At 37.9% G+C, this 24552-nt stretch overlaps 1 protein-coding gene across 1 annotated transcript in view; it reads left to right on the top strand.

The window, feature by feature from the left end:
- Positions 1 to 24552, top strand: part of Ankrd31 (ankyrin repeat domain 31) — a 171945-nt gene that overhangs the window by 120577 nt on the left and 26816 nt on the right. Inside the window, exons 17-20 of the mRNA XM_028752046.1 lie at positions 233 to 348; positions 2232 to 2319; positions 3495 to 3591; positions 15639 to 16632. Coding sequence (XP_028607879.1) covers positions 233 to 348; positions 2232 to 2319; positions 3495 to 3591; positions 15639 to 16632 — 1295 coding nt within the window. The remainder of the gene's footprint in view (positions 1 to 232; positions 349 to 2231; positions 2320 to 3494; positions 3592 to 15638; positions 16633 to 24552) is intronic.

The following is a 24552-nucleotide window of genomic DNA, read 5'->3' as shown; positions in this document are numbered from 1 at the left end:
AGGTTCTTGTGAATATTTTAATATTAAGTAAGATGATACACCAGCAAATAATCTAGTATGTGATAAGTACTCATAAAATGTTGTTATAGTTAATAATAATGAGAAGCACCTAGCATTAAAACAATAATTGTAATCTTATTCTTTTCATCCTTTTCAATTAAAACTGATTTTAAAAAAGACACTTTTGAACATTCTTATTTTCTAACTTTATTTTTCTAATTTATTTTTTAAGTAAAATTTCCTGCTGTTCAGCCAAAAAGATATAAGCAGTTTATCTTCGACAGTGACAAAGCAATTGGTTCTCCTGTCCCCTCACATAAAGCGAAGAGGAGTGAGAGCCTCCCTGCGGTAAGTGACATGTGTGGTAAGTGGTAAAGAAGTCCATTCATTCTTCAGCCTGGAGAATACCATCCCTTCAAATCACCAGCCACTGGACGTGGACATGGATTGAATGTGTGTTTTCACGACAATGTCAGTTGAACAAAATGAGTCAAGAAGTTATGCTGTGTGATTGACTCTCAGGTGTCTGCACTGACCAAGGAAGTCCACATTAGCCACTGTCCTTTCTAGCCTGCTGGAGCCTTTGACTACTTTTCCTGCAGACGCTGCTACTGTCCTCTTACATCTTCATTCACATTGGAGGATATGTAGTTCATAGAAGACTCTAGAGCCCACACAGAGAACAGCAATGTTGCTGGCTTAACTGCCTTGAGTCTCACATATAATGTTAGAATTTGTGGTGGACTTCAGTATTGCTCAAAAAAAAATCATTTACATATGGATAGGTTGATTTGATATTTTCAGTTAAAAACTACTAAGTTTATTGACACAAACTTAAGTAAGGTACCATCTTCAATATAATTTTGAATATGCTATAGTCCATTGTGGAAGATCTATACATACATAATCAAGATCTCCAATATAAGCAAGACAGGAAAGTTGACACAAAAGTAATATCTTTAGTGGAATCTGAAGGTAGAGGTATAGCCTGAGCACAAATTTAGAGCTTTTGTAATCATAAGTGATTTACTATGTGACTAGATAGTCCTTGGGTTTTTATTTGTTTTGCAATTTCATATTTTGTAGTTTTACTATGATGCATTTAATAAATTGTAATACAAAGGCTGTTTCACCACCTCTAATAAGACAGTTCACAGGTAAAGGCACTTGCCACCGAGCATGACAGCCTGAGTTCCAGCCCTAGAAACCAGATGGTAGGAAAGAACCAACTTCCAAAACTTCCCTTCTGTCTTCCAGTATGTACATACACACTAAATAAATGTAAAACATTTTTCTAGGCTTTGACATATAATTAAAATAATAAATACATATTAAGAATTTGTGAGAAGATAGATATTAGTCCATTAATCATCATTTATTGCATGAGAGTTATACTTGTATGATTTTGAAAAGCATACACAAAAATAAAACACATGTTCCTGCTTATAAGAATTGAAGAAATATTTTGTAAAAAAAAGTATTATATGGCTGTAAAATTATTAATTTGCTGAAAGATTAGTCAGTGGGGATTATGTTAGGCAGAGGTTTTATGTTTGAGATGGATTTTATAGAACAATACTTTATGCTAGTGATGTTCTTAACATTTTACATGAATATTTCCTCTTGGCTCAGGCATAAGGGGGAAGTAACTTGCAGCAGTCAGTAAGCTGGGAAGAAGTGGAGCCAGGAGCTCACACAGGTAGTCTGCCTCTGGAGCACTCCTTATGGTTCTTAAAAGAAGGAACAGAAACTGCGAGTGCGTTTCAGGCAGGAAACTTAGTGGTACCGAGGGCACAGAGAGGCCCAGTAAAACCCCTTTATGTGCTTTTTGAGGGTAGAGTTTCATATATCTAGAGTTGTGCATAAGGATTTTAACAATGTGCAGTGATAATCATAAGTCTTAAAGTAAACTTTGCATATGTGATCATGAAATAGTATATGTGAAGTTTTTTCCTCCCATCTTACAGTTTCAAATGAAGTCAGAAATTAAAATTTCTTGTATGGTTACTCCTTTTCTTCTGTTTTTCAATAGATCACTATATAAGGCAAGGTATATTTAAGTCTATCTCTATATATCTTCAACATTCATTCAATTAAAGTCACATAAAACATGAGTGCATTTTGAGAACACTGAGATGAGATTTTAAGCTGCATATTCTTTGCATTTGTCAGACTGTCAACATGCACATCTTCCCTCTTATAACAGAACCCTTAACGTTTCTATCTGGCAGCATCAGACCATCAGTGCCATTCTACAAGATATAGAAGAGAAACAAGAAAATTTATTAAAGTTTGAAATAAGAAACTCTAAAGATGAAGGTAAATATGTGCTTCTTATTTCAACATTCAGAATAGCTAAAAGTGGGGAGTCTGCGTGAGTGTTTGTGTGTGTGTGTGGGGGGGGTATGTGTGTGTGCTCAGGCAGGCATAGACCATGAAGCATGCATGAGATAAGAAGACATAGATTCGGGATGCTTTATCCTCTTTCATGGTCAGCATACTAAGATACAGAAGCAAATTTTAAAAATTAAAAAGGAGTTAGTGGAATTATCTTTGAAACTTTGAAGAAAAATTAAATACTTGAAGAATTTAAAAAAGAGAATGATGGAACTTTGTTCTTTAGTTAAACAATGTTTTGAGGCTGATGGATAAACTCAGTCTTTTTGTAAAGACTAGAAATAAAGTTGCTTTCTATCTTAATTCAAAAGATGTAAATGCTTATTATTTTCTTTTTAGAGATCATGTTCTTTGTTCTGGCAATAATAAAACTGATATATTGATGTCATGCACCACTTACATCTGTAAATTCTGAACATCTTGTCCTTTCACTATATATGATTTGCTCTAGGACCATTTGAGAACACCTTGTTTTGTGAAGTTGATATACTTTTCAAAAGTAGTGTCAAAAGATTAAATTACAGTGGGCAACACTTTTCTCTAAGGAAAATAAATATTCAGTCATTTTGGCCAAAATAATGAGCTTTAGTTTCAGTGAGGAACTGTATCTCAGAAAATAAGACGGGGAGCCTGTGAGACACCTCAGTGCTGCTGCACAGGCCTGGCTACCACATGCCTGTGTGTGGTACATGCATTTGTCTACACATAGACAGACATTTGCACACATTACAAATATACATCACCACATATATGACAGACAAGAAGAAAAAAAAAAGCTGATCATAGAGCTAGATCAGATGAATCCCAGCTCCTAGATCTTAGGTCAATGGGATAGCATAATTAGAATTTAAGATGGACTGTCCTTTCTTATCTGAGGTACAGTGTTCTTATCTGAGTACCTCAGGCATCTCATTAGGATGATATAATTAAGCTTTGATTTAAGTATTTGGGCCACTTATGTTGGAAAGTGGGCAGGAATAGTGAAGATTTAAGCCCCATCTCAAAAAATAAAGGACAATAAGTCTAAGTTTATGTGAATAGATTCAGCATTTGCCAGTCTTCAATTACCTGACCTTTTATTATCACTGTGTTTCTAGAACAATACATTGGAAAGATGTTAGAGATAAAAGAAGTTATGGATAATATACTTGCTCAGCAGAAAACAGAAAGGGATGATCTAGCTAAAAAATACAGGTAAGTAGGGAAAGGACTTAATTAAATTATTATAATGCCAGAGATTAGACTTGGAATATTTCCCAAAGGCCCATGTGTTAAAAGCTTGGTTTCCAGCTTGGAGGTGATGTAAATTTTAAAGTCCAATAGAAGTTTTCCAGTTGTTGAGAGACAAACACCAGAAGAGTTCAATGAAGCCCCTAGCCCCTCCTTCCACTTTTTGCATCTTGACCATGAAGTAAACAGCTTTCTTTTGCCACATACTCTTACCATGATGTCTCACAGCATGAGGTATAGAGCAGTAAGCTAGCAATGACTGAACCATCCAAAAGCATGATCCCCAAATAAAATTCAGGGTTTTGTTACAGTCACTGAAAGCCATGTGGTATTTCTAGTTTTCTGAAAATTTATTTTTTAAAATCTCTTATTAAATGTATTCTCTGGGTGCTGCAGAAGACTGACACTATGGTTTCTATGTCTGGCTTCTAGCTTCCGAGGGACCTCCTCCCTGATTTCCATAGCTTGTACCAGGTTCACTCCAACAGTAGTGCATACAGACTCCCTGAGGGTTCCCTCCATCTTCTCCTGTTTTTGTTGTCACTTTGGAAGATTGTTATTCTGACTAGGGTGAGTTGGAATCTCAGAGTAGCTTTAATTTGCATCGCCTGATAGCTAATGATGTTGAACATTCTTTTAAATGTTTATTAGTCATTTTATTTCTTTTTTCTGTTGAGTATCCTCTGTTCCAACACATGGCACATCTTTTTAAACTGTTTTCTTTTTTTTGCACTCCACCTCCATGGTTTCTCTGTGTGACCCTGGTCATCTTGGAACTCACTCTGTAGACCAGGCTGGCCTCAAACTCAGAGATCCACCTAACTCTGCCTCCTGAGTACTGAGATTAAAAGCATGTGCCACCATGTCCAGCTCTGAGTTGTTTCCTTGATGTTTAGTTTATTTACTTCCTTGTATATTGTAGAACATATCCTCTGATGGATGTATAGATGGCAGATATTTTTCTTATTTTCTGGGCTGCCACTTCACTTAGTTTCCTATGCTGGACAGAGGGTTTTGAATTTTATGAGCTTTCATGTGTCATTTTCTTTTTCCCTGTACTGCATTCTGTTTAATGCCCTTCCTTCATGTCTTCCTGTTGAAGTAAATATTTTAAAAGTGGGGCTGTGCTGGCCTACCATCTAAGCTGCGGCAGCTCTGCCTAGCTCAGCCACCATGTTCCATGGCCAGAGGCCACATGCGCATAGCAGCTAGAACCAGTCAGCCAGAAACACCAGCCCTGCCACCCATGAGACGCCAGTGTGGGAAATGGCTCTGCCAATCTTCCACGCTGTCTCCTCAAGGCTGGGCATTGCCCAGACCATTCTGCTATCCATGCGGGCCTAGTATTAAAATGAGACTCTAATGCTTAAAGATTAATCAAAGGCTTTATATGTTTGGTAATGCTCAATAACAAGATGCCCATACGAAGAGAGTTGTTTCCAATTTGCTAACCTAAATCAAAGTTATTACCCACGACTGCTCTCCATACTTGTGTGACTCTACATCTCTGCTCTCCATAGCTCCTCCTCTTCCTTTTTCTCTTCCTCTCCTTACTCCTCCCACCTTAGCTCCTCCTACATCTTCCCAACCCTTTCAGCTTTTATCTCACACCTAACAGTGCCTGTCTTTTCTCACCACTGCAGTGTTCCTATCAGATTGACATATGCATGAACTTTTGTTATCACAACTGTCATTCAGAGTCAACTAATAAGTTAGTTGCTTTTGTGGTTTTGTGTACTTCTAATTCCTTAATGCCATTAACAAACTGTATGATGCTAATATTGGTAATATATTTCTTGTAATTTTTTGAGAAAATATTCTGTAGCTTTTTTCCTTCAAGTGTATTTTAAAATTAGTTAAATCAAGTTTCTCTTGAATACCTTCTTTATGTTCAAAATTTCTAAATATTTTATTTACATGTTTTGCCTTATAACCATTTGACATTTATTATATATCCACCTTTTCTGAACTTATTAAAAATCAGCTCTTTAACTTTAGTTATAAATCTTTTATCTTCATTTTTTTATACATCATACTGGCTTAATTGCTTTTAGCTATGTATACAAATACCCACTTGTTGAATTAATTAAATAGTATTTCTTGTTTTAATTTTTATTGACATTTTTCATACTATACATTTTCATCAACTTTTCTCGTACCCCAATTCTTCTCAGATCTTACCCACCCAACTTTATGTTCATTCTCTCTCAAGTACCCTTAAAAAACAAAACCTAAGAAACACCACACACACAGAGACACACAAATGCCCAAACAGAGCAAAATGAATCATTTTGTCTGGTCTTGGGGTCTGCCCTGAAGTGTGGTTAATATGGCCAGTGATATTTCATTGGAGAAAACAGATTTTTCTTCCCCTTTGTCAAGGGGTATCAGTTGTAGATAGATTCTTGGCTCCAGGTGGGAGCCCCTGTCCACTTCTCCATCTCAGTACTGGATCCCCCATCTGACTTGAACCTATATGGGTCCTCTTCATGCTGCCAAAGTCTCTCCAAATTCTTTCCAGGACTGTGTGCCCCAAAGTCTCTCACTCTCTGCATTGTCTAGTTGTGGGTCTCTGTATTAGCTTCTATTTGCAGCAAGAAGAAGCTTCTCTGAGGGCTGAGTGAGGCACGTACTCACTCACTCCCTCCCTCACTCCCAGGAGTGTGTTGTTAGGAGTCATTTTCTCACTATGTCCCTTTAGCAGAGTGATAGTGTTGGGTTTTCCTCTTGGCCCACGACTTTTCTAGTGTGAGGTTGTTGCTTACTTTAGCAGCATCAGGTAGGGCTCCATCTCATAGAGTGGTCCTTACATCCAGTCAGAAAGTTGGTGGTTACTCTCATCATATTTGTGCTGCTATTGCACTGGTGTGTTTTATAAGCATGTCACTGTTGTAGGTTACAGGGGTTGTAACTGGGAGATACTGATGATTACTTTCCTCCTCTGGTGGTGTCCACAGTACCTTCCAGTACTGTGAACTCTAGTCAGTAGGGATGAAGCTCTGTTTAGGTACCAGTTCAACTTCTTCATGTTTCATGACATAAGTAAGTGATGTCCTCAGCTAATGCTGGCCTTACCTTCAGGTTGTAGAAAATAAAGAGTATCCTTGACAATGACAATAGCCTGTGTATTTGTGGGTTTCCATTGGGGCCTCTTTGGCCAGTGATTCAACAAGTCATTAACCTATTCCTGGCACTGGAGGTTTTACTTACTAGCATAAGATATCTAGTTGGGGTACTGTATCCCCTGTTCTTTGGTGACTCCGTTTAGTTTCCTCTTGTCTATGTATATATTTTAAGAAGCTTTTATGGTGGTAGTTTTCTATATGGATTTTCAGATTGCTTTTATTCTTACTTGTCCCTCCCCATATCCCTCCTTTACCCTTCTCTTCCGTTCTCCTCCCCATTTACGTCACCTATTCTGCTTTCTCATTTCTCTCTCCATAATGATATATTGATTCCCCTTCCTAGGAAAATGTTCTTCTTAGCCCTCGTTCCTTACTGGGCACCTAACCTCTGTGGTTATTTGGATTGTAGAACACATATTATCAAAGGCCTGGAAGAGAATATCCACATGTAAGATAAAATATACAATGCTTATCTTGTGAGGATCTGGGTTACTTGACTCACAATTTTTTTCCTAATTCCACCCATTTACCTGCAGTTTTCACTTTTCTTAACAGTTGAGTAATATTCAATTTGTAATGTACAGTACAACATTCTCATTTTTCAGTTGATGGACATCTAGACTCTTTCTAGTTTCTGGCTGTTATAAATAGAACAGCAGTGAACACGGATGAACAAGTGACTCTGTGGGTGTAGACTCTTTGGGTATATGCCCAAGAGTAGTGTATCTGGAGCTTGAGGTACATCTTGAAGTAGATCGACTTCCAGCTTCCTGAAAAGCCACCACACTGACTTCCATAGTGGCTATGCAAGTTTGCACTCCCACCACAACGTATAAGTGTTTCCCTTTCTCCATCTCTTCACTAGCGCATTTTATTGATCTTGGTCATTCTAACTGGTATAAGATCAAATCTCAAAGTAGTTTTAATTTACGTTTCCCCGATGTTAAGGATGTTGACCATTTCTTTAAGTGTTTCTCAACCACTAATGCTTCATCTTTTGAGAACGATTTCTTTTTGTGCCCCATTTTAAATAATTTATTTTCTTGATGTTTAGGTTTTTTAGTTCTTTTTATATTTTGAATGCCAGTCCTTATAGGATATATAATTAGTAAAGACACTTCCCCATCCTATAGGCGGCTGCTTTGCCTGAATGATGGTGTCTTTTGCCTTACAGAAGATTTTCAGCTTCGTGAATTATTGATTGTTGATCTTAATGCCTATGCAAATTGGTGTCCTGTTCAGGCAGTTCTTTCCTATACCAACGAGTTCAAGCCTATTCCCCACATTCTCCGATATCAAATTTGGGGTACCTGGTTTTATGCTGTGGTCTTTGAGGCATCTGGAGTTGAGGTTTAGGCCACTGGCTAGATAATGGATCTATTTTTTTATCTTCCACATGCAGCCATCCAATTCGACAGCACTATTTGCTGAAGATGCTGTCTTTTCTTCAGTATTTTTGTCTTCTTGGTTAAAATCAGGCGTTCATGACTATGTAGACTTACATCTGGATCTTTAGTTCAAGTCCATTGACAAAGTGTCCGTTTTTGTGCCAATGCCATGTTCTTTTGTTATTATAGCTCTGTAGTATAACTTTAAATTTGGGATGGTGCTAATGCTAGCAGTTCTTTTATTATTTAGGACTATTTTAATTATCTTGGATTTTCTCTGTTTCCATATGAAGTTGATTTTCTTTTATTTCTGTGAAGAATTATATTGAAATTTTGATGGAGATCACGTTGAATCTGTTGAATATTTATGGTAGGATGGCCATTTTTACAATATTAATCATACCAATCTGTAAGCATGGGAAATCTTTGAATCTTTTAGTGTCTTCTTCAGTGTCTTAAAGTTTTTTCATGCAAGTATTTTACTTGCTGGTTAGAGTTACCCCAAGACTTTTTTCCCATAGGCTAATGTGAAAGGTGCTGTTTCTCTGATTTCTTTCTCAGTCTGTTTGTCATTTATGTATAGGAAGGCTACTGATTTGTGTTAATTTTGTATCCTGCTACTTAAGTAAAAGTATCAGCTGTAGAAGTTTCCTGTTGGAGTTCTTTAGAGTCTTTTATGTATCATCTGCAAATAAAGATACTTTGATTAAAGATACTACTTCTTCCTTGCCTATTCATAGCCCCTTGATTGCCTTTTGTTGTCTTAGTGCTCTAGTTAAGACTTCAAAAACTGTATTAAATAAGTATAGAGAGAGTGGACATCCTTGTCTTGTCCCTCATTTTAATGGAAATGCTTGAGTTTCTCTGTTTGTTAGTATTGGCTATGTGTTTGCTGTAAACTGCCTTTATTGTGTTGAGGTATGTTCTTTGTATCCCTAGACTATAGGAGTTTTTATCATGAAGGGGTGTTGAATTTTGTCAAAGACTTTTCTCTGCATTTAATGAAGTGATCATTTGGCTTTTTTTCTTTCAGTCTGTTTCTGTGGTACATTGCATTTATTGATTTATGTGTGTTGAACCATACCTGCATCTCTGAGATGAAACTGTCATGATTGTGATGGATAAGATTTTTATATGTTCTTGAATTTGGTTTATTAGTATTTTATTGACAAATTTTGCACCTATGTTCATATGGTATATTGGTTTATAATTTTTTTTCCTTTTTATTGGGCCTTTGTGTGTTCTTGGTATCCAGATGATAGTGGTATCCTAAAAAAAAAAAAGAATTAGGAACCTTCTATTCAGTTTTTATTTTATGCAATAATTTAGGGAGTGTTAGCATTAATTTTCTGAAGATCTAGTAGAATTCTTCACTGAATCTGCCTGGCACTGGCCTTTTGGTATATGTGTGGTTGGGAGACTTTTAATTACTACTTCTATTTCACTAGGAATTGTGGGTCTTTTTCAATTACTCATTTTACCTGATTTAACTTTGGTATGTTGCCTGGAGAGATAGTTCAGAAATTAAGAGTACTGCCTATTCTTCTGGGGGTCCTGAGTTCAATTCCCAGCAACCACATGATGGCTAATAACTTTGGTATGCCATATATACCAAAAGAAATTCATCCATTTCTTTTAGGTTTTCTAATTTGGTGGATTATCGATTTTTAAGTGTATCCTCTTCTCATCTGTAATTTTATTAATTTGGATTTCCTTTCATGGTCTGTTAGTTAATTTGGCAAATAATTTGTCAATCTTGTTGATTTTCTGAAAGAATTAATTCTACATTTCATTGATCTTTAAAATATTGCTCTTTTTGTTTCTATTTTATTGATTTCAGCCTCAAGTTTGATTATTTCTTGCCATCTAGCCTTTTAGGTTCTTGTTTTTTTCTTGTTCTAGAGCTTTCAGGTGAGTCACTTATTTGCTAATTGAGGTCTTTCTAATGTTTTTGATGTAGGCACTTAGAGCTATGAATTTGTTTCTTAAAGCTGCCTTTGTTATGTCCCATATGTTGTTTTTTTTTCTCATTTGATTCTAAAATATTTTTAATTTTTCTTTTTTGCCATTAATTTATTCATTTTACATCCTGGTAGCAGCCCCACCTCCCTCCTCTCCCAGTCCAATCTCACAAATTCCTCCTGAATTATTCCTTCCCCTTCTCCTCAGAGAAGGAGAACTCCCCTTGGGTACCACCCTGCCCTGGGACATCAAGTTGCAGCAGGAATAAGCACATCCTGTCACACTGAGACCCTTCTAGGCAGTCTAGCTAGGGGAAGGGGATCCAATGCCAGGCAACAGAGTTGGAGACAGCCCTCACTCTAATTGTTAGGGGACCCACATGAAGACCAAGCTGCACATCTGCTACAAATGCATAGTAGGCCTAAAGTGCTCTTTGATTGGTGGTTCAGTCTCTGTAGGTCTTCTTGGGGGTGTCCTTGAACCCTCCAACTGTTCAATCCTATCCCCCACTCTTCCACACAAACCCCAAACCCCACCCACAGCTCTGCCTGATATTCAGCTGTGGGTATCTGCATCTCTTTCCATCCACTATAGGATGAAGCCTCTGAGGAGACAGTCATGCTAGGCTCCTATTTGCAAACACAGCAGAGTATCAATAGTGTTAGAGGTCAGCTCTCTCCCATGAGATGGGTCTCTCAGGTTGGGCAGTCATTGGTTGGCCATTTCCTCAGTCTCTGCTCTGTCTCTATCCCTGCACATCTTGGAGGCAGGACAAATTTTGGGTTGAAAGTTTTGCTGAAGGGTTGATGTCCCCCTCCCTCCACTAGAAGACCTGCCTGGCTACAGGAAACAGCCATTTTAGTCTCCATATTCCCCACTGCTGGTAGTCTCACCTGGGGTCACTCCCGTTGACTCCTAGGAGCCTCCTCCATCCTGGGTCTTCAGCTAGTACCAGAGATGCGCCCCACCAGTTCTCTCTCTCTCTCTCCCTCCCTCCCTCCCTTTCTCCCTCCCTCCCTTTCCCCCCTCTCAAACCTCTCCTGCTTCCCATCTCCCACACCTGAATCCCATCCCAGTTACTGTCCTCTCCCTATCTTCCACCCTCGCTCTGTCCACCATAAATGTCTGTTTTATTTCCCCTTCTGAGTGAGATTCACGTATCTTCCCTTGGACCCTCCTTGTAATTTAGTTTCTTTGGGTCTGTGAATTGTAGCATAGTTATCCTGTACTTCATGGCTAATGTCCACTCATAAGTGAGTATGTATTAGGCATGTCTTTCTGGGTCTGGGTTACCTCACTCAGAGATGTCACACTACACCACAAGGACACTTGGTCAACTCTGTTCATAGCAGTTTTATTCATATAAACCAGAAACTAGAAACAACCTAAATGTCCCTCAACTGAAGAATAAAGAAAATGAGGTACATCTACACAATGGAATACTACTCAACTATTAAAAACAAAGACATCATAAAACTTGGAGGCAAATAAATATTTTTAATTTTCCTGATTTCTGTCTTGACCTGTGTTTCATTAAGCAGTGAGTTGCTCAATTTCCATGAATACTTATACTTTCTGTTGATGATGTCCAGCTTAATCAACAGTGATCAGATAGACGACTTCAATTTTCTTACATCTTTTGAAACTTGCTTATGTCCAAGTATGTGGTCAACTTTGGAGAAAATTCCATGAGCTACTGAGAAGAAAATATATTCTGTGTTTTTGGTGAAAGGTTCTGTAGATATGTGCAAGCTCTATCTGATTTGTGATGTTATTTAATTTTAGCATTTCTCTGTTTAGCTTTTTGTCTGGGTAAGTGCCTATTGATAAGAGCATATTGAAGTCACCCAAATCACTTTGTGAGGGTCAATGTGATTTTTAGGTGTAGTAGTGCTTCTTTTATACCGTTGGGTACCCTTGTATTTGATATATAAATGTTTTCAATAGCAGTATTCTCTTGGTGCATTATTTTCCTTTGAGTGTGTTGTATCCTAAATCTCTTCTGATTAATTTCGGTGTGAAGTTTATTTTGTCAAATGTTAAAATAGCAACACTCTCCTGCTTCTTTGTTCCATTTGCTTGGAATACCTTTTTCCATCTTTTTATCCTAGGTGATGTCTGTCCTTAGTTGTGTAGTATCTCATGGGTACAGCAGGACACATCCTGTTCTCTAGTCCAGCCTATTAGTCTGTCTTTTTATTGAGGAATTGATACCAATGATATTGAGAGTTACTGATGAGCAGTGTTTATTGATTCCTGTTATTTTCTTGTTATGGTATGAGTTTTCTCTTCGTCTTCACTCACTACTCCGGTGTGTCTTTTTGGGTGTGGTAATCTCTTTAAACTGAAGTTTTCCTTCTACTTACTGCCTTTTTTGAGCTGGATTGGTAGCTAGAAATTGCTTAAATTTGGCTCCCTTCTGGGATATACTTCTTTCTACATTAATTATAATTAATATTTTTGCTGCATATAGTCTGGACTGGCATCTGTGGTCTCTCAGAGTTTATAGAACATTTGTCTAGGCCCTCCTGGCTTTTAGAGTCTCCATTGAGAAGTCAACTGTTTTTCTAATGATTCTGCTTTTATACGTTACTTGGTCTTTTTCCCTTGAAGCTTTTAATATCCTTTTTTATTGTTGTTCTATATATTCAGTGTTTCTATTATTGTCTGTCAAGAAGAAGTTCACTTCTGGTTCTGTCTATTTGGTTATCTGAATACTTCTTGTTCTTTGATAGGCACCTCTCTAGATTAGGAAATTTTTCTTCTATGAATTTGTTTAAAAATATTCTCTGTGCCTGGGGTTTTTTTTTTTTTTTTAGATTTACCATTTTCTTTGACTGCAATATCCATTTCTTCTACCTTGTCTTCAACCTGACATTCTCTCTCCTGTGTTTTATACTCTGTTATAAGGCTTACCTCTGAGCTTTTTGTTTGACATCTTAAATTTTTCATTTTCAGTTATATTTCAGTTTGAGTTTTCTTTGGTGGTTCTTTGTTACATTCTACTACGAATATGTCTTGATTTATTTTATTCTTTCACTGAGCTATGTGTTCATGTTTTCATAGACCTCATTAAGGTACTTACTCATATCCTCTTTAAGATTCTTAAACATAATCGTAATAGTTATTTTGAAGTCCTTATCTTGTGCTTCAGATACAAAGCATTTCTCAGGACCCATTTCAGTAGGGTTACTGTCTTCTACTGAGGGATACTGACTTCTGCTGTCTTGGCTGTTTATGTTTGTATTTTTGTGTTGATGTCTAGGTTTCTGGAGTTATAATGTTTGAGATTTTTCTTAGTGTTGATATTTAGTTTTGCCTTTGTTTTGTTCTTTGGTTACTGTTGCCGTCTTCGAATCCTAGGCAAGAGTATGGCTGTTGGGTCCCTGGTAGAGAGTGCTTTTGCAGGTCAGTGGGTAGCAGAAACATGGAGATAGACTAGGAGGAAAGGCTAAGAGAAAGAGAGGCCATGAAAAAGTCTCTGGATGTGGGGCGGGGTCTGCACCAAGAGGCAGAGTCGCCAGGGATTGTAGATAGGGTGGGAGGAGGGGCTCCTACAAACAGGCAGCTACAGAGCTAAGAGTGGGTCTAGAGACAGTACAGTAAATGACAGAAAGGTTAGTGAGAATTTCCTACCTGCGTCCATCCCTGTGTGGCCACTGGGAGTCCCTGGTAGAATGTGTTTTTGAAGGTAGTAAGCTAACAACAAAGAATGAAGATGGTCTAGAAGGGAAAGCTGAGAGGGTTGGCAGAAGATCCAGACTTTGTGGTCTGCACCAAGAGCCAGAGTCCCCAGATAATGGCACTGGGGTGGGAGGAGAGGCGCCCACAGGGCAGGTTGAAGTAGGATAAACAATAAGTGTGGAAAGACAGGGATGAAAGCTTAATTTTGCTTTTCTCTCCCACAAGTAAATATTAAAACATTATTTTTTCCTAAATTGCTTTCCAGATAAACATCAAGCAAGTGAATTTCTGTTAACTGATGAGAAATTAGCTATAGGCCATTTTAGGAGATTTTGAGCATCTCCTAGCTTCAATTCTCTTTTATTGTCCTATGATAAGTGGTGTACCTGGGATTTTGAAATGTTCTGAGTTCTGTTGGAGTTTTGGGTATCTAAAGCACATTACAATTGCTGTAAGATTTGAGTCCTGATGTGAGTGATCTAAAGAAGGCACTTGCATATTATGTGTGAATTTCTCTTTTACATAATTTTAAGCATGATAATATTTTCTTTCTTCTTTATCTAGCATATTATAAATTATGCTACCAGTTGTTTCCCCTCTCACTTCTTATTGCCCTCCGTATGTAGTAGGACTCTTATCATAGCCGGTGTTCAGTATCAGCACCTAGACACTTTATTGGGAAGGCAAGCTAGTTCTATAATGTTTTTTCTTAAAACAGTAGCTCTTAAAGTATATACTATAGGTCACTGGTAGGTCCTTGAGACCATTTTATATAAAGTTGAAGCTATGTTCTCTAATCCTAACATGCTATTTGTTCTCATTCACTTGTGAGTAGCCAATAGCATTTTCCAAAGGCCACCTGCTAGCTAATAAAATATGTATTTTATATCCTTCTTTAGAATTTTGCTGGTCTAATTCTAAAATAATAAATAGTGGTAGATATCGCCTGTACAAACAAAAACTGTTTAGGTTCCTCAAGAGTTTGTATAGGTTCTAAAGCCAAGAAGTTCCAGAGCCAGTGAAGTCAAGGACAAAAGACAATGTGGAGGTGTAACGAGGCCCTTCCTCTAGCTTAGTAAGATTCTGAGATCTTGGAGTTGAAGATGCTTGGGCTAGTATTTTATCTGGGAGAGTCTTCTCAACTTGAAAATGCCTCAGGACAGATTCAGAATACAAATGAATTAACTACATTCTCAGGTCTCACTGAAGTATTATTATTCAAAAAACAATCTTGTACTCTATAGTTAGGGAATTTAAAATGAACCATTTCTTCTTTAAACCAGATAAACAAAGTGAAAATTTAGTAGCAGTAGTAGTCTTCAGCTGCCAGTTACTACCTGCCACCAATAGACTGTAGGTTACCCAAGTTCTGTTCTCATTTTAAGTTCACTGAAATAATGTTATATGCTGTTTTTAATAAAAGGCAACCTGGAGCTGAAGAGTTGTCTCAGAGGCTAGGAGCACTTGTTGCCCTTTCAGAGGATAGGGCTTCAATTCCCAGTACCTACATGCTGACTCACAAGCATCTATAACTCCAATCCCAGGGCATCTGTGACTCCAATCCCAGGGCATCCAAAGCCTTCATAAGATCTCTGGCACCAGGCATGCACGTGGTGCACATATGTCATTCAGGCAAAATATCCATATACATAAAATAGTAAAAGAAGTACATTTAAAAATATCTTAAAGTCAAACTCAAATAAGTGTCAGTTTCCTTATAAAGGAAAATGTATCTCAAATACAGATTTTATTATACTTAAAGATGATGCATATTAGGACACGGAGTATCTTTTATAAACAACAGTCTGTGAAGAAAATCTTCTATGTTAATATTTTTTTCTTTTACTTATAGGGTATCAATGGAGTCATTTAAGCATGGGCCCCTGAGAGAACAACTGGCTAACCTGGCCACAAGACAAAAGAGTCTTTTAGTGGTAGCAAAAAAACAGAAAAAGATAAGACTGAAAATTCAAAACTATAAGAATGCCACACCATCGTCTGCTGTTAGTTTAAGGAAGGTGCCATGTAACGCAGACATCTCTAGTGACAAGAAGAGCCAAGAGCCTCCTCGTATGGGCAACTCAGCACATGCCCAGTCAGGCTCGCTTGCTCCTGTCAATCGTGCTTATAGAAGCATGCAAGAAGTACCATTGTCTCTGGAAAAACAAAGTGACTGCCAGAATACTAACATTTGTTTAAGTGCAGAGGTAATAAGAAGAGAAGAATTCTCTGGAAATGACACAAATTCTAAACAAAATGTCCAGGATTGTGCCTCGGGAGGGTTATTAAGATCCACAGCCTCAGAGGACACTGAGAAAATTACATCATTGTCCCAACCTACTGCTCTTACTCCTCAAGCAGAAAATTCACCAGCAGAAAATATTTTTACAGAAGCTACAGTAAAAGGCTATGGATGTGATAGTTCTGTACTAACTGGCACTATAAGTATTTCAGAAGATAAAAGTATATTTTCCCAAAATGATGCTTGTCTACCAGCTGTTCCTCAGAATCAAGAGCTTTTCCGTTGTAATCCAAAAAGAAGAAAGAAGAAAACAGCTTCCCAACAACCACCTGAGGGAACATCAGAGCCTCTGGCTCAGGCCATTGCTGTCTTAGACACCTATACTGTGCATCAGACAATCCCATGTCTTAAAAAGACAGCTTCTGTTGCTTCACAGACAGATAGCATTCAGATCTCTCCCTCCTCTGTGTCTGCCCAGCAGCGTTCTACCAAAAGGGCTCCGTACCACAGCATGTCTCCCAGAAAGAAAACTGTGCAGCTCAAAGACTTGATAGTACTTGGAAAAATTAATCCAGGAAATAACATTCTGGAATTTAAAACACAGGTATTTTTTTCTTTAAAGTCTTGCAGATTTTATAAGTAGTGTTGGTATAGCATAGTGTAGACATATAGGAAATAGGATGTGGCTGTGCTTTCTGAATGGAGGGACATACCCCTTAAATCCCTAGGAAGAAAATCCATACCCTATTCTTGATTTGCCCTGATGAAATTTACTCATAAGCACCTTTGGTTCACAACTACAGTCAGTCAATTATATTGTAGCAGGAAGAATTTACGAGCAAAGATAGGAAATTGTTGCTAATAGTTCCAAACCAGGTTCAAGAGATACCAGCACACTGCTAAGCCATTCCCAGGTATGTGTTAATTTTTCTTCCATAAAGGCTCAGTTTAAGACCACACTTGAAATTTCAGTAAAAAACTCAACTAAAAATATAATATATGCATAAAAGTGGATGGTGAGAAAAGATTCCATTAAATGTACCTATTTTAAAAAATATTTAGTTTCTTCTTACTTTTGAAAGAGGAATTTCGCATGAAAAAGATTACCAAGTCTTTGAATATGCTTCCTTGCTTGTGGACTGCTCTTTGAGAAATCAACCCTGCCTAACCAGAATTTAACCTGAATGACTGTTTCCTACTCTTCTCATTCCTAGACAAAGACTTTTCTTACTTCAGAAGGCTTTACTTACAAGTTAAGAACAAAACAGTTTAATAGTAAAGTTTCAAATTACAGTTCTGTGATCACATTATGGTTTGATCTCATTTCTTTCAGTGTTCTAGTTTTCCTGACAACCAGTTTGATAAGTACTAACTACATTAACCAGAGCACATCAATTGTTAGCAGACTAGTTATAGTTATTCAGGTTTTGACAGTTGCAGCTACTTCTCTTAATCAGCATAATGAATCTTCAGTAGAGTTTAGTGGGGAATAATTTGTATACAGTACACTGCATATTCAAAGTATACAGTCTGACAAGTTTGACATATGTACCTATGAAATTCTGTCCACAAACAATACTCTCCATCTGCTCCAGATGCTTCTTGGGGCCTGCTTTATATCTCTCTATTTTCCCTGCCTCACATAATTGCTGTTGTGCTTTGTGCTTCTAATTTGCATCTGTAAGAATTTGAATTGTGGGAATTATACTTTACATATTAATTTTTGTCCACTCTTTTCTTGTAGTCTAATTATTTAAGATTCACCTTTTTCATTCCCTTTTAATTTCTAGGTAGTGGTTTGTTTTACATGATACCATAGTGTCTTAGTCAGGGTTTCTATTGATATGGGAAAAACACTTTGACCAAAAGAAAGTTAGGGAGGCAAGTTAGGGAGGAAAGGGTTTATTTGGCTTATACTTCCAGAATAGTCTGTCATTGGAAGGAGTCTGGACAAGAACTCATAAATATTTTTGTTGTTTCCAGCTGTTGGCTATGACATATAAAGCTGGTATGAATTTTCTTATGCAGGTCTTGGTATGAGATAGACTTTCATTTTTCTTAGGTAAATACCTATGAATGGAGTTACTTAATCCTAAGCTAGGTATACATTTAACCTTTAAGGAAATTGCCAAAGTTATTTATAAAATCTGATGCATGCACCATTTGTGCATGAGAGTTTAGTTGTTCCATGTCATCACCAGTGCTCAGTATGACCTTGCTAACAGATAGTGTGGATGTATTGTGTGTTAAGGTGTGTGTGTGTGTGTGTGTGTGTGTGTGTTGTGCGCTCACCCTGCTTTATCATTGTGGTTTTAATTTGCATGTTCACAATTAATGATGTTGAACATATTTTCTTGTACTATTGGCCATCCATATTTACTTTTTGGTTCAGGTATTGGTTGGTGCAGATCCATTGCTCATTTTTCTTTTTTCTTTTCTTTTTTTAATTTTATTTAATATTTTTTTTACAGTCCAGATTTTATACCCCTCCCATTCTGCCTTCTGACCGTTCCTCATCCCATACCTACCCACCATGTCCTTGAGGATGCCCCCACTTGACACCCCCCCAGCCCCACTAGACCTCCCCACTCCCTGAGGCCTCCAGTCTCTTGAGAGTTAGGTGCATCGTCTCTGACTGAGTCCAGACCAGGCAGTCCTGTATATGTATATGTGTCCTGTATATGTGTTGGGGGCCTCATATCAGCTGGAGTATGCTTCCTGGTTGGTGGTCCAGTGTTTGAGAGACCTCAGGGGTTCAGGTTAATTGAGACTGCTGGTCCTCCAACAGGGTTGCCCTCCTCCTCAGTTTTTCCCAGCTTCTCCCTAATTCAACCCACAGGGGTCAGCAGCTTCTGTCCATTGTCTGGGTGTAAATTACTGCATCTGACTCTTTCAACTGCTTATTGGGTCTTCCGGAGGACAGTCATGATAGGCCCCTTTTTGTAAGCACTCCATAGCCTCAGTAATAGTGTCAGGCCTTGGGGCCTTCCCTTGAGCTGGATCCCACTTTGGGCCTGGCTGAACCTCCTTTTCCTCAGGTGCTTCTCTGTTTTTGTCCCTGCAGTTCTTTCAGATAAGAACAATTCTGGGTCAGAGTTTTTGACTGTGGGATGGCAACCCCATCTCTCACTTGATGCCCTGTCTTTCCACTGGAGGTGAACTCTACAAGTTCCCTCTCCCCACTGTAGGGCATTTAATCTAAGGTCCCTCCCTTTGAGTCCTGAGAGACTTTCACCTCCCAGGTCTCTGGTACATTCTAGAGGATCCCCACTCCCTCCTACCTCCCTAGGTTGCCTGTTTCCATTCTTTCTGCTGGCCCTCAAGACTTCAGTCCTGTTTCCCCCTCCCCAATAGCTGATCATTTTCCCCTCTTCCCCTCCCTGTCCTCTTTCCCACCCAAGTACCTACCTCCCTCCCACCTCCTGTGGCTGCTTTCTTCTCCCTCCCAAGTGGGATTGAAGCATCTGCACTTGGGTCCTTTGACTTGTTAACCTTTTTGAGTTCTGTGGATTGTATCCTGTGTATTCTGTAGTTTTTTAGCTAATATCTGTTTATTAGTGAGTATATACCATGCATGTCCTTTTGGGTCTTAGTTACCTCACTCAGGATGATATTTTCTAGTTCCATCCATTTGCCTGAAAAACTCAGGATGTCCTTGTTCTTAATAGCTGTGTAGTGTTCCATTGTATAAATGAACCACATTTTCTGTATCCATTTTTCCATTGTGGGACATCTGAATTCTTTCCAGCTTCTGGCTATCACAAACAAGCTGCTATGAACATAGTGGAACATTAGCCCCTGTGGCATGGTGGAGTATCTTTTGGGTATATTCCCAAGAGTGGTATAACTGGATCTTCAGGTAGATCTGTTTTCAATTTTCTGAAGAATCTCCAAATTGATTTCCAGAGTGGTTGTACCAGGATGCAATCCCACCAGCAATGGAGGAGTGTTCCTCTTTCTCTACATCCTCGACAACATGTGCTGTCACCTGAGTTTTTGATCTTAGCCATTCTGATTGGTGTAAGGTGGAATCTCAGGGTCGTTTTGATTTGCATTTCCCTGATGACTAGGAACTTGGAACATTTTTTAAGTGTTAAGCCATTTGAGATTCCTCTGTTGTGAATTCTCTGTTTTGTTCTCTGCCCCATTTTTTGATTGGGTTGTTTGGTTTCATGGCGGGTAGTTTCTTGAGCTGTTTATATATTTTGGATATTAATCCTTTATTAGATATGGGGTTAGTGAAGATTTTTTTCCCAATCTGTAGGTTGCCGTTTTGTCCTATTGACTATGTTCTTTGCCTTACAGAAGCTTTCCAGTTTCATGAGGTCCCACTTATCAATTCTTGATCTTAGAGCTTATGAGCCATTGAGTTCTGTTTAGGAAATGTCCCCCTGTGCCAATGAATTCAAGGCTCTTTCCCACTTTCTTTTGTATTAGATTCAGTGTATCTGGTTATATGTTGAAGTCTTTGATCCACTTGGACTTGAGCTTTGTACAAGGAGATAAGAATGGATCAATTTGCATTCTTCTACATGCTGACCACCAGTTGAACCAACACATTTTGTTGAAAATGCTGTCATTTCTCCGTTGGATGATTTTAGCTTCTTTGTCAAAGATCAAATAACCATAGGTGTGTGGGTTCATTTCTGGGTCTCCAATTCTATTCCATTGATCTACCTGCCTGTCTCTCTACCAATACCATGCAGTTTTTATCACTATTGCTCTGTAGTACAGCTTGAGGTCAGGGATGGTGATTCCCCCAGAAGTTCTTTTATTGTTGAGAATAGTTTTTGCTATCCTGGGTTTTTTGTTATTCCATATGAATTTACAAATTGTTCTTTCTAACTCAATGAAGAATTGAGTTTGAATTTTGATGGTGATTGCATTGAACCTGTAGATTGCTTTCAGCAAGATAGCTATTTTTACTATATTAATCCTTCCAATCCATGAACATGGGAGATCTTTACATCTTCTGAGATCTGCTTCAATTTCTTTCTTCAGGGATTTGAAGTTCTTGTCATACAAATCTTTTACTTGCTTGGTTAGAGTCACACCAAGATATTTTATGTTATTTGTGACTATTGTGAAGGGTGTTGTTTCCCTAATTTCTTTCTCTGCCCATTTATCCTTTGAGTAGAGGAAGGCTGCTAATTTGTTTGAGTTCATTTTATATCCACTTTGCTGAAGTTGTTTATCAGCTGTAGAAGTTCTCTCGTAGAATTTTTGGGGTCACTTACGTATACTATCATGTCATCTACAAATAGTGATACCTTTACTTCTTTGCCAACTTGTATCCCCTTGATCTCTTTTTGTTGGCTTACTGCTCTGGCTAGAACTTCGAGTATTATATTGAATAGATATGGGGAGAGTGGACATCCTTATCTTGTCCCTGATTTTAGTGGGATTGCTTCAAGTGTGATATTTAAGGATTGTTGTGTAAGTAGGTTCTTCTCTGAGATCCATGGCCTCAGTAGTCTCAATAGTTAGTTAAGTTTCCAGTACCAGGCATGATTTAGCTCCTGTTCACCAGACTTTAGATCCAGTTAGGCAGCTCTTGATTAGTGCCAAGGTATTACTGCCATTTTGCATCTTTAGGAGTATCTTTCAGGGTTGGTCATTTTTGTGATTCATAAACATCACAGCTAGGTAGGACTGTTGGCTGTTTCCTTGCATTGTCAGCCTACATAGCACCTTCTCTCTGAAAGCTAGCCCTCAGCAAAGATGCATTCAGGTCAGATCCAGATCAAATCTTCCAAGTCCTGTATCCAAAGTACATGGTGTCTTAGGGACATAACCTTCTACCTCTGGGAGACAACTGAGGGGAACAACAATAGTCTGTGTTGTTTGGGGAGTCTCTTGGACTTCCCTGACCAAAAGAAGCTTCATTCAAGGTGTGTGTGTGTGTGTGTGTGTGTGTGTGTGTGTGTGTGATCCATTCCCACTCCTTTCTGTATTGACCTCCCTCCCTGCTTCCTAACTAAAGGCCACCTCCCAATTTTCTATATTTCTTCTTCATATAACTTATATCCTGCTATTCCCTCTCTAGCAAGCCCTCCCATGGTCTTTTTTTACTTTTCTGGTTTCTGCAGTTACTCTGGTTATATATTCACTTGTAAAGATTTAAAGCTAGGAACCACCAATGAGAAAGAACATGTAATGTTTGTCTGTGTTTCTGGGTCTGAGTTACCTCACTCAATATTTTCTAGTTGTATCTATTTATCTGCAAGTTTCATGATTTATTTTTTTCTGTAGCTGAATAGTATTCTGCAGTATGTGTACCACATTTTCATTTGCATTGATCAGATGAAGCGCATGTCTATGGTTTCTGTTCCCTAGCTAGTGTGAGTAGAGCAATACTGCTCATGGCCAAGTTAAGTGTCCGTGGAACAGGATGTGCAGTCCTTTGAGTATATGCCAAGAAGTAGTATAACTTGGTCAGATGGTAGATTTATTTTAGCTTTTTTTAAATACTCTGATTTCCAGAGTGACATATCAGTTTGCAAACAGGGAGACTTAGTCTTCCCAAGAATGAGTTCCCCCAATTGGTACCAAATGGTCAGCACTGAAATTGTATACTTAAAAGCAACACTATACAGATTCAGTGAGTTGTATTTCTATATTTAAACATTTGTAGTACTAAAGGTTCTTGAGAGGTGTAGAACTGATGGAATTACATTAAAGGATTTATTAGACTGATCTACAGGATGCAGTCCAGATAGTCCAACAATAGCTGCCTCATAATGAAAAGGCCAGAAATTCAGTAGATGTTCAGTCCGCTAAACTTGATGTCTCTGCAGTCCCAATCTTGTGCTTGAGTTCCAGAGGATTTCTGGAGAACTTCTGGTTCTCAGTCTACTTTGGAGTCCTGAAGAAGTTGGATTTAATACTTTCCATAGCAATAGAGGAAGAGACAGACTTGCCAGTTACAGTGAAGGCAAGCAGGCAAAATTAAAGCTTTCTTCTTCCTGTTCTTTTATGTAGGCTGCCATTAAAGGGTGTGGCCCAGAGTGGGTCTTCCTACCTCAAATTATTTTTAATTAAATAATAACTTGATTAGGATGAGTTGGTAAGATTTTTTAACCTTAATCAAACTAAGAAAATCCCTCACAGGCGTGTCCAGCATCTTGGATTTTTGTTGATTCCAGATGTCATCAGGTTGACGATGAAGATTAGTCATCATTCATATACATGTAAGAAAACGAAGCCATGAATTTGAGAAGGCATAGAGGGAGGAGACATGGAATAAGATGGAGGGAGAGGACAGGGAAGAGGTTGGAATGAGGAAATGATGTAATTATAATTCAATTTAAAATGTAAAAAAAAATCTTATATTCAGAATGAAACTGAAAAAAAAATTGTCTGATTCAAAATGACAATGATTTTTTTCACATAGAATTCTGACAGTTTTTTTTCTTAAAGCAAAGTTAGTGAGCTTATTAAGCAGTTGCAGTTGTGGGGTTTTGATGGTGGGACTTAGGTGTCTTTACTGTGACTGCATGTGGTCTTGTGGCTTCATAGATTACATTTCTCAAACGATGTCATCCACAAGGGCTAAGATTGAGCATAATTTTTATAGTTTTAGAGCTAGGATTTATCCTAAATTGATTATTATACTTAAATTAGTTGAAATTTAATTTAATTAATTTAAATTAAATTTTATACTAAATTAGTATAAATAAATAATAATAAATTATTTTAATATTAATTAAAATTTTTGCTTAATATAAAATATGATATAAATATATTTATATTTAATTAATATGAATTTAAAATGTTCATATTAAAATTAATTTAAATTTAAGTTATTTATAAGATAGAATATCTATATATGAGCATATACGTGGGAATGTAATTATTTTTATATATGGATATATGTATTTTCTGTCTATTTTTGAGACAGTATCTTACTCTGTATCACAGGATGACCTAGAACTCTTTATGTAGCCAAGCCTAACTTGTAGTGATCCTCCTGCCTCAGCCCTCCAAGTTCTGGGATTTCATATGTAAGCCACCACTCCCAGGCCCATTCACATTTTCTAATTTGAATATTCAGTTGGTCTGGCAGCATTTGTTGAAAGAGGCATTCCTGTTCCAATGAATTGCCTATATGTCTCTGTTTAAAAACACAAAAACAAAACAGCTATTCATATTATGTCTATTTCTGGATTCCCTATTGTATCATTATTTATTTGTCTACCTTCTGTTAGTATTAACCTGCCTTGATTGTTGTTGCTAATCTTCTGATTCTTCTTTTACACTTTCTGTTCAGTAATGTTAGCCTTCTGCTCTTTTACAAACATATTTGACTATTATAGGTCCCATACAAAGTTTAGGATGAGTTTGTCAGTTTCTGCTACCAAAAAAAACCTGTTGCTTTCACTGATATCTCATTAAATATGTGACTGAGTTGGGAAGGAAATGGCACATGGGCAGTAGGCTTGTTGAGCCCATAAATGAAGTGTGTAATGAAGTATGTTCTTCCGTGTATTGTTGGGTCCATGAGTGGAGCATGTGCTTCCGTGTA

This window comes from Grammomys surdaster, unplaced genomic scaffold, assembly GCF_004785775.1.
Source record: "Grammomys surdaster isolate TR1022 unplaced genomic scaffold, NIH_TR_1.0 125876, whole genome shotgun sequence".
NCBI lineage: Eukaryota > Metazoa > Chordata > Mammalia > Rodentia > Muridae > Grammomys > Grammomys surdaster.
This window is presented reverse-complemented; position numbering and strand designations above follow the sequence as displayed.